The sequence below is a fragment of the Falco rusticolus genome, unplaced genomic scaffold (assembly GCF_015220075.1).
Source record: "Falco rusticolus isolate bFalRus1 unplaced genomic scaffold, bFalRus1.pri scaffold_63_arrow_ctg1, whole genome shotgun sequence".
In the NCBI taxonomy this organism is placed as follows: Eukaryota; Metazoa; Chordata; class Aves; order Falconiformes; family Falconidae; genus Falco; species Falco rusticolus.
Window position 1 is genome coordinate 30,026 of NW_023618238.1, and position 9,553 is coordinate 39,578.

The 9,553-nt window shown below is 55.9% G+C and overlaps 1 protein-coding gene across 2 annotated transcripts; it reads left to right on the forward strand.

The window, feature by feature from the left end:
* Positions 1 to 5,113: 5,113 nt before the first annotated feature.
* LOC119142157 (coiled-coil domain-containing protein 81-like) lies at positions 5,114 to 9,340 on the forward strand. Of its 2 annotated transcripts, XM_037374870.1 has the most exons (9): positions 5,114 to 5,464; positions 5,859 to 5,944; positions 6,381 to 6,469; positions 6,585 to 6,702; positions 7,093 to 7,225; positions 7,669 to 7,797; positions 8,105 to 8,250; positions 8,538 to 8,663; positions 9,187 to 9,340. In XM_037374870.1, the coding sequence occupies exons 1-9, from the start codon at positions 5,159 to 5,161 to the stop codon at positions 9,251 to 9,253; spliced, it is 1,200 nt and encodes a 399-aa protein (XP_037230767.1). In that variant the 5' UTR covers positions 5,114 to 5,158; the 3' UTR covers positions 9,254 to 9,340. The 2 variants fall into 2 exon arrangements, with proteins under 2 accessions (XP_037230767.1, XP_037230768.1); XM_037374871.1 differs by lacking the exon at positions 7,669 to 7,797.
* The last annotated feature ends 213 nt before the right edge of the window (positions 9,341 to 9,553 follow it).

The following is a 9,553-nucleotide window of genomic DNA, read 5'->3' on the forward strand; positions in this document are numbered from 1 at the left end:
TGCTATTTAAGCACTAGGAAATTTACTTCTTAGTCTGATCTTAGCCCTGAAGATCTCAAACATGTATTTATTTCCCTCCTTCTCTGCAAATCGACAAACACAACTGTATAGTGTAAAACTGGTTAACTAATCCAGTTCTGCAATTAGCAGGTTTTGAAATTAGAACTTCTATCACCTGCCTCCTTAGAGAGGTGAAGATGTGTGTGATAGGTAGTGGGCTTCCCCGTGCCATATAGCTGAGCTGTGCACCTGAGTGGGGATGCCCTGAAGGCAGGACAGTGGGAGGGGTAAGTTTGCCATTTTGCTCCCCTAACTTTGAGAATTCAGAAGAGGCCCAAGGTTCTCCAGCCTGACCTGTGCAGTCCTTCTCACCTATGCTAAATCCATATTGAAATTGTGATTGCTGTCACGCAACACCTGAGCTTGAGTTTGCAGTTGCAGATAAACATGCAGGGATGGTTTCTAGGTAAAGAACCTCTGATGGTGCTGGTTTTATCTGCTTCTCAGGGGGTGTTAGCAGATGCCCATGGGTTATAGCATTGTGTTTGGAGTTCATGTGGTGGGGGCCCTGGCTTCCCAACTTCTCCTTCTTGTCAGGTTTCTCCCACTTTTTACAATGCTCATTTATAGTGTTGTAATTATAGACTTTTACAGACTTTCACCAAACCAGGTCTACCCACCTTTGGTTTTAAATGCATTTTAAAAATGACACAGCAATGCACAGAGGTTACCAACGGTTCTTGGGAGCACCAGAGGTTGGGCAGGGTGTGGGGGTAAAGGATTCCTCGTCTCAGAGGGCAGCTTGCTTTTTAACTTTTGTGCAGCCAGCGTGAAAAGATGGTGAGAAAATAACCCTCTCAAATGTGTGTCAGGTGGTAGAACCATCAGCACAGCTTCTCCAAAATACAGCTTCAGATTGAAAAGGTCCCACAAAACAAAGGAGATAAAACCAGGAATCTCATTCTTTGGCACTTTCAGCTTTATTGCTTTAGAAGTGGAAGCAGCATGGCCATGCTTAACAAATCCTGTGATTTGGAAAGTATATAAAGCTCTGCACAGCATTAAGACTAGTTCATGCCTGGTGATGTCTGTTGTACTCCTGACTTTCTGAATAGCTCTAACAATCTGCCATGTGCTTTAGACATGTCAAAAAAAGAGACTCCTACCTACATTTAAACTCTCTCACCTCCCAGTATCTCTCTCTTTGTGTGTTTACCTATGCAGCCTTCCTTCCTTCCACCCTAGCAGACAGCCATGGGCCTGTCTTTCGTTCTCTTTTATGTATAATTGCATTGGGGTTACATGAAGAATGGGGCAACCTGCTGGACACTGAGGGTTTTTTCCTTTCTGTTTTCTTGCTACAGCTGCTATGTGCTCATTGAAGTATTTTTTCTCACCACTTGTGCTTCTCTCCTCAGCAGCATGAGGTTGGATATTTAGTTGTCCAGGTGGCAGCTTTTTTAGTTCCCTTTATTACAGCTTCTCAGAAAGGGTGAAGTACCAGAGTATCTCCTGCCGTTTCTTCTAGCCCTCAGGGAACTCTATCTTCCCTAAACAGCCAAGAAGCCCTCCAGCAGGTTAGGATCTCTGTCACTTTTCAAGGCATGCTCTCTGTACTAGTAGTGTGGAGTGTAGACAGAGTTGCCAGTTGTTTGGAAGCATCAGTGGAAAGGGACAGTTGTGTGTTGTGGTTAGCATAATGCCTGCTTTGTGGTTTGTTCAGGCGACATAATGCAACCCAAAGCAGTGGGAAAGCTTTGTATACAGACAGACACAGGACCTGTGGGAGCTGGGTGTTTCGGAACTCCCACTGTAATACTATAGGTTGTGGGATGGGCCAGCTTGAGGAAATCTTGCTGCAGCCACAGACTTACTGGGCACAGATTTTCCCAGCTGTGAGCTCTCAGCATCCTCCTCCTCCTCCACGCTGCCTTAACCATCCTGTGCCTGGCTCCTCTGCCCTGGGTGCCTGCAGGCAGAGCCTCAGCCCTGCTGCGCTTTGCAGAGGAGCTGCTGGTGGGCAGAGCTGTCTCTCTGGAGTGCTGCCCACTTGCCATGAGCTCCCTCCATGGCAGGAGCCCGGCCCAGCTCAGCAGCAGGGAGCAGCCCAAGGCAGCCCTTGCTCTGCCCCTCTGGGCTCCCTCCAGGTGTCCCTGGGGCTCCAGGGGAACCTGCTGTGTAAAAGGCAGAAAAAATCTCTGATGATCCCTTTCTCACACCTCCTTGCCAGCAGTGTCATTACTTGGGCATAAGAATTGCCTTCCATTGCCCTTCATTAGGCAGGACACCCAGGCAGGGCCAGGGAGGGATCTCCTTTACCCCTGGGGAGGGAAGGGATTCAGCTCTGTCAGTTTAGGTGTCTCATCCTGGTCTTCAGTCCTGGGGCCAGACAGGGACTCTGCTCCCTCCCATGCACACCGCAGACCCACACATGCCACAAAAGAGGAGGCATTCCTCTTGCCTCTGTTTGTGGGGGCACAGAAGGCCCCTGTGTGTGACCTCCTTGTCTCAGCTCTGAGGCTGGCTAATGGAGATGGAGGGCAGCAGCGAGCTGCTCAGACACAAGCACCTCGAGACCTGTGAGGTGATAGAGGTGGCCCAAGATACGTGCAGGTAACTGCAAGCTCTCATGGAGCCACTCTGAGAGACCGGGAAATGACTGGAGGCATCTTCTTGGAGGTCTCTGGGCATGTCCTTTGGCTGATTGAATGACAGCAGATGCCAAAACTTAGGGCAACTGAACCTTTTGCTACTCGTGATCTTCAGGGCTTCATCACCCACAGCAGGAACTTGGAAAGACAAATGCCATACACCATCCTCCCCACCTTGCTCCTTCTTTCACCAACTTTTATTGCTGAACACGGCCAGCTGGGGTCGGCTGTCCTGGCTCTGTTCCCTCCCAGCCTCTCTCCCCTCCCCAGCCTACATGCTGGTGGGTCAGCAGGAGTAGCAGAGGCAGCCTCGATGCTGTGCAAGCACTGCTCACCGACAGCTGTTACTGGGACTGGTTTGGTCACAGATCCAACACATGGCACCATATGGGGTGCTGCAGAGAAAACGGACTTCGTCCCAGCCCAAAGCAGTGCGGTGAAGCCCATCGTTACTCCTGCCATGCAAGTACACACTGGAGGGGCTGCTGCATCCCACAGGCCTTCAATCACATCTCTTGTAAGTGCCCAGCCACAGCCCACCCCACAGCCCACCTGCCCGAACAGGCTCCCAGTAGCAGAGACATGTTGGTGTAGAGGGGGGTTTTGGAAACAGACTGGGGAGAAGGCAGGTAACTCTTTCTTGGGACAAGAGGGGAAATCCATCTCCTCTCTCACCAGCTGTGGCCCCGCCCTGCAGGTGTCATAATGCACCTTCAGATGATGCGGACTGATGTCACAGGGGAATGTTCCACATCACAGGGTTGTCTCCCCAGTGCCATGGTGCTGCTGGTACATCCCGGCGAGGCCTTGGGCACTGCTGAGGGGGTGCCCACCGCTCCCCTTCAGAGCTGCTCCACAGCCAGGGACGGGGTCAGGAGGTAGCGGGCTTGCGCCAGGGGACCCTTGCTGACAGGCAGGAGCCTTGCCTGCAGGCAGAGGAGCAGCGGCACGTTGGGGCACAGTTTTGGATGAGGAGCCACAAAGAGCATCCCCTTCCCTGAGCTGAGGACAAGCAGCAAGCACGATGGAGGTCTGCTGCACAGTGGCACTCAGCGTGGAGCTCAGCAGCTTATTCCGAACGCTCCTGCTTCTCTCCACCATGGGTAGGGGATTCCGGAGTTTCTTCCTGAGAGGTTGCGCTGGGGCTATCCACTGTCAAATGTTGCGACTGCTGGGCTGATGGGGTGGCTGGACAGGGCTGGGGGCTGCCAGAGGGTCCCGCTGGGCTTGGGGGAAGATGGGGCAACCACGACTGCTGGGTCATGGTGCTGTGGCTGTCCTCAGCCCCGAAGATCCTGTGGGCACAGTGTGGTCCCTGGCGAGGGGGCCATCCAGAGTCAGGTTTCTCTGGGAGCTGGTACCTCTTGGGGTTCTGGCTCTGGGATGAAAAGGGGTCTGCGTCCTGGGGGCTGGGGTGTCCTAGAGCTCCCACAGGGCTCTGACGAGGTGGCTGGAAATGCCTGTGCTGTAAAACAGCCCTTTACCTTGAACTAGTCTCCTTTAGGAGAATCTCTGCTCCTTTCCATGGGATCCTCTTGTGCCACCAGGCTGGCAGATCATGTCCGAGGCTCTGGGGTAACCATGCTTTTCTGGGCGTTACATGGCCACAGCCCTGGTCCTGAATCCCTTCCCACATCCCCATTTCTGCCCCAGCCCTTCCCCAGGAGCAGAGTAAGGCTGGCAGTCTGAAACCGGGGCACAGCCCAGCTCTGCAGCCATTGCTGTGTTTGCCTGGCCAGGTGGTGGCCACCTGCACTGTCACCCCCTGGGTGAGGAGCTTGCCGAGAGGCTGTGAGCTGGCTGTCTCGGAGCATGACACTTCTTTCCTTTGCTTTCCAGAGGTTGTGGCTATCTGGGATGCTGTGTCTGCATACATCCTGGGACAGCTGAAGCTGGGCAAGGTCTGTTGGGATCCTGGTCCCCTTTTTGCCCTGGAAAGCGTGGGCCCTGGGAGCAATCCCTCCCTAAGCATCAAGGCAGCACGCTGAGACAAGCCTGTGTGTTCACCACTGCTACTTGGTCAACCAGGAGAGAAACCATATTCAGATCTAGTCTGAGAAAGCATTTGGCACGTGATAGAGTTTCGCTCATCCCTGTGGTCAGCATTTGTGTTGTTTTCCTGGGCAGGGGGTCCTGGTCACAGGACTCGGGACCTTTGCTACGGTGCAAGAGCGATTCCAAGGTGAAGAAGAGGTGTACGTGGTTCGAAGACCCATCTTCAAGCTGGACATTGCTGAGATATCTCTGCGGGAGCTAGCGTTCCCCACAGAGGTTATACCTGGTGAGAAGGCAACAGCCACCCTTCTCTTCCCCCTGCCCTGTTTGGGAGTGGGATGCATGCTCTCTGCACTTCAGAAAGGGTGCAGAGAAATGAGGATTTCAGTATTTCTCTGGAGAGAATTCCCTCCAAAGTTAGGCGGACAGCTTGAGCTCTTCTAAAACTAACCACTCCCCAAGAACTGTTTCCATAAACGACCTTTTCTCTGGCATTCTGTTTCGAATTTTACATGGAAATCCAGCCCGCTCTGCCAGTGACGATGTTCCTCCTCCTTGCAGACGATGTCAAGATCGAGCCGCTGAACTACAGATGGCTATCGCGAACCACTTCCTTCCCACAGCATGTGGTGCAGAGCTGTGTGCAAGAGACCATACTCTTGTACTCTTTCCAGCTGAGGAACAGGCAGCACCTTGCCTTCGCCTTCAAGGACATTGGCGTTCTGTCCTTCACCGACAACGTCCTGTGCATGCGATTCTATCGCGACTGCGTCACAGGGCTGGAGAGCAAGGCCAGCTGGATTGCGCTGCTCAGCACTGCGAGTTGCTCAGGCTTTGAGGGTGATGCAGTGACTTTGGGAAGCCTCTTGAAGGGTGAGCAACCCGATGGCTGTTGGGCAGCCTGCACGTGGCAGGCCAGTCCGACACCTTTCCACGTGCTCACCTGCGCTGACTTCTCCATTGGGAAAGAAGTTTTATTCTGAGCTTCTGAGTTCTTGCCCTACAGAAAGGCTGGCAGCGTTACTGCGCAGTCTCAGTGTTTGCTGTGCAGCTTCTCCAGAGCAGAGCAAGGGCTCATGTTCACGGAGGAAGATTTGGAGGAGGGGTTAGGAGAAGTGGCTTCCTTTTGGAGCAGGAGGCAGGTTTGCTTCCTTTGGGAGCCAAGAGCAAAGTGCCTTGGAAACCTTCTAGCAGCTCTGTGTCACTTTACAGAGGCTGTGGATGCCCAGTGCAGCTGCCTCCGGTGGAGAGACCAGCACTCGGGGGATGCAGGCTGCTCCTGCCCACGCCTTCCCCAGGTGAGTGCGTTTCCTCTGCAGCCCTCGACTGACCGAGCGGGCAGATTCCCAGCTCCTCAGGAGTGCGCCTTCCGGGGCTCGGCGTTGCACGTTGAGTCTGGGAGGGGGCCTGACCTGAAGGGGCTGGTTTCTGGTTAACTTACGATGAGTTGGGGTTACACGTGTGTTCTCCTGGAGTGGCCGAGCAGCGTCATTGCGTTTCTCATGCCCAGCCTGCCCGCCACTCCCATCAGAGAGAGCCAGCTGCACACATGGAGGGCTTTAAGCTACATCGTCTGTGTTGGGGGGAAATTGCTAATTAAACCCATGCGTGGCTGCATGGCCATGAGGAAAAGGGGTGCCATGCCTCACACGAGAGTCGTGAGGATTAGTGCTGGGAAGCTGCAGAGGGTAGGGGTCACCCTTCTTCAAGCCTGTGTCATCATTTACTGCCCAGGTTTCGCTTTACGGTGGTCAGCAGAGCAGTGGCCAAGGCTTTGTCCGCCTGGGCCAAGAAGGCTGCAGCAAAGTCCAGGCTCAGACAAGGTATGGGAACAGGTCTCTGCTGCCCAGCTGAGGCCCTGCCCCGCGCTGGGTGACCACAGCTCCGTCAAAAGGCACTCCCCAGGGGGCTGCTCTGCAGAGTTTCTTCCTTTGCCAGGTGCAGAGGCGCATCCTGGCAAGCTGCTGCAGAGACGGACGAAGCTTTCCCTTCCTGCACTGCCAAGTCAGGGGCCAGGCACAAGACAGAAAGACTTGGGCAAGAAGACTTCTGAGAGGTGAGACCCTGGTGGGAAGGGATGAAAGGGATCCTGCACCCGTGGAGGAGAGACATCCCCTCCGGACACTCCGGCTGCAGGGACGCAGCAAGGTCCCTGACATGTGCCGCATGGCTCTTATGTGCTTGTTTCCCCTGTTGTGGGCCCCTCCCTGGGGAAGGTGGTGGATGCTGAGTGCACCCCACGTCCCTGTGGTTCCCTTACGAAAGAGCTGAGGTGCAGTCATCCCCCGTCCATCTGAGGGGGCTCAGGAAAGGCTCCCCGCTGCCAGCAGAGATGGCCCCACCTCACGTGCTGCTTCTGCCAGCCTGGGGAGCTTTGGTACCAGCCAAAAGCGGGAGACCAAGCTGCCCCGTGCTCATTCTGACTGCTCCTGGTGCCTCTTTGCAGTGTGCTCCCCCCGTGTCCAGGCAGCTCCCCCAGGATGAAGGAGGCAGGCAAGGCAGGCAGGCAGGAGCCCGCTTCTCCAGCCAAGCCCACCTCTACACTCCCATCCTCAGACGACTGCCAGAGAGCGCTGCAGGTACGTGCCTTGCTGTAGCTACCGCGCTGCTGGGGACTCGGCAAAAGCCTCTTTGTGCAGAGAGCCAGCCTGATAGGACTCCTTGAAATGCACTCCTTGTCAGCTGTCTGTCACCTCCTTCAGATCTTCTTCATGAAAAGGAAGGTGTTGCACACCCTCCCCACATGCCGTTGCCCCATGGGTTGTCACAAAACTCTTTCTCCTGGCCCAGGGGCTATGGGAGATGCCCAAGTCCTTTCTCGGCTGTTCACAGGGGAGGGCTTTGGTCGCAGCTGTGTTTGCCAGGAGCCTAGAATGACCCCACAGCCCCCGTTCTGTTAGGGGCAAAGCCTTGCCAACCGACCAGCTGAGGCAAGGGGCGGCAACACGGGTCAGACTCAAAGGACACCCGTTCCAGGAGCTGAGAGTCATCGTGCCTTCTGCTGCCTTGCCATCCCCTCCAGGAGGTCTGGCAACTGTCTGCAGAGTGGGAGCAAGTGAGGCCCAAGTGGCAAGTGCATCTTGAGCAAGCAAAGGCAGAGTGGGCGGCGTGGGAAGCCTGGTCTGCGGGGAAGGACCGACAGCTGCCCCAGGTACGGGCAGCGATTGACACCGCTGAGAGCAGCAGCGACCCTCTCCTTCGGGGCACCCAGGGCGGCAGGTCTCCAGAGGAGGGGAGCAGGACAGACACCCAGCTGCAGGGCAGGGGTTTGCCTGCTCATGCTCGTAAGGGAGAGACTGGCAGCAGGATGCAAGCGGCAAAAGCAGCCGTGATGATGGGCACGTGGTGCTGGGTCTCTCGGCTGCCAGGTCCTGCTGCAGGCTCCTTTCAAGATGTCCTCTGGAAAACTTCACCGGTGGTTGCCATCTGCTTTGCTGAGAGTGTCTCCTCCTTGGCAGGCACTCGGCACTGGAGGCACATGGACTCCCCACCCTCCAGCCCAGCCCAGGAGAGAGGCAGTCAAGGAGAGGTGGAGAAAGGCTCCAACCCGTCTCCCAGCAGAACAGAAGACAGCAGCAACCCCGCTGCAGAGACTCCAGCCCGAGTAAGTGTGTGCTGGCTCTCGCCACAGCCTGGGGCAGCCACATAGCTGTGAGCCCACAGACATGTCCACATCCCACGTTCCTGCATCCTGGGGTTGCATAGGACACCCTCTGGTGTCTCCTAACACGGGCATGGCCTGGGTTACCCCACAGTTCACGGCCCAAAGCTCATGACCGGCTGCAAGGGTGGGTACCCATGTGTCTTGGTGGGCACAGGGGCTGGACGAGGGGAGAGGCAGGTGGGGTCTGCAGCAGAGGCTGAGGAGACAATGTTTCCCTGTTGTTGCAGCCGCCTTTCCCCACGAGCGGTCCAGGTCCTCAGAAGGCTGGAGCCATACCTTGAGCGCAAGGAAATATTCAAGTACGTCGCTGAGAACAGGAGGCGGCTTCAAGAGCAGCAGAAGCAGCTCCCCTGGTAACAGTCTCCAAAGAGACCCCTCCACTGAGGCCAGCCCTGGGGGAAATGGGGGATTTCCCTGACGGCCCTCGTGAGACAGAAGCAGGTTCAGGAGGCTGGCCTTGCAGTGGACCTCCCTGACACCCAAGGGCCTGCCTGGACACCCAGAACCGGCTTTCCATGTGGGATGTAAAAGGCCTGGCAGAAGGCAGAGGGTCCCTCTGATGGCAGGCTCTCCCCATTCCAAACCAGGGAGCATGTCCTTCCCAGGCAGAGTATTGACCCAAGACACCTATCCCCAAGCGGGGACACCAGCAGGGGACACTCCAGGTCTCGGCCCCAGGGGACTCAGCCCCAGGCTGGGCAGTTGCGCCTGGGCCCCTCTCATGGCCTTGGGCACAAGGCGCCTCTCCTACTTCACAGGCACCTTGCGGCTTCATTGCAAGCACACCCCATCCCAGGTGGCCTGAGCTAAGCCTGCAGGAGTTCTCTGCCTTCTCCCTGTCCATACGGTCACACACTTCTCTTTCTTCCTCCCTAGCACCAGATGCTGGTACCGCAGCAGAGGGGAAGGTGCCGGGAGCAGTGGCTTTAGCAGTGGCTGTTAGCCAAGGGGCCGGGAGGCTTCTCACCTGCCAAGATCCACCTATAAATACAAAACCTGGAGTCCTGGGGTGGTTCCCAGATGGACTGACTGGTCTGTGCCCGGTGATGGATTGCTCTACAGGCATTATACACACCCCATGTGTGATCTCACATCTGCTGGTAGGGGCAGGAGGGAATAAAGTGCACACACGCTCCCCAGCATGAACATTCTGGCACTTCCCAACACACAGGCAGCACGACAGGGGAAGCTCTCACCCTCTTCCCAGGAAAGCAGCAGAGCTGGTGCCTCCCTCATGTGTCTG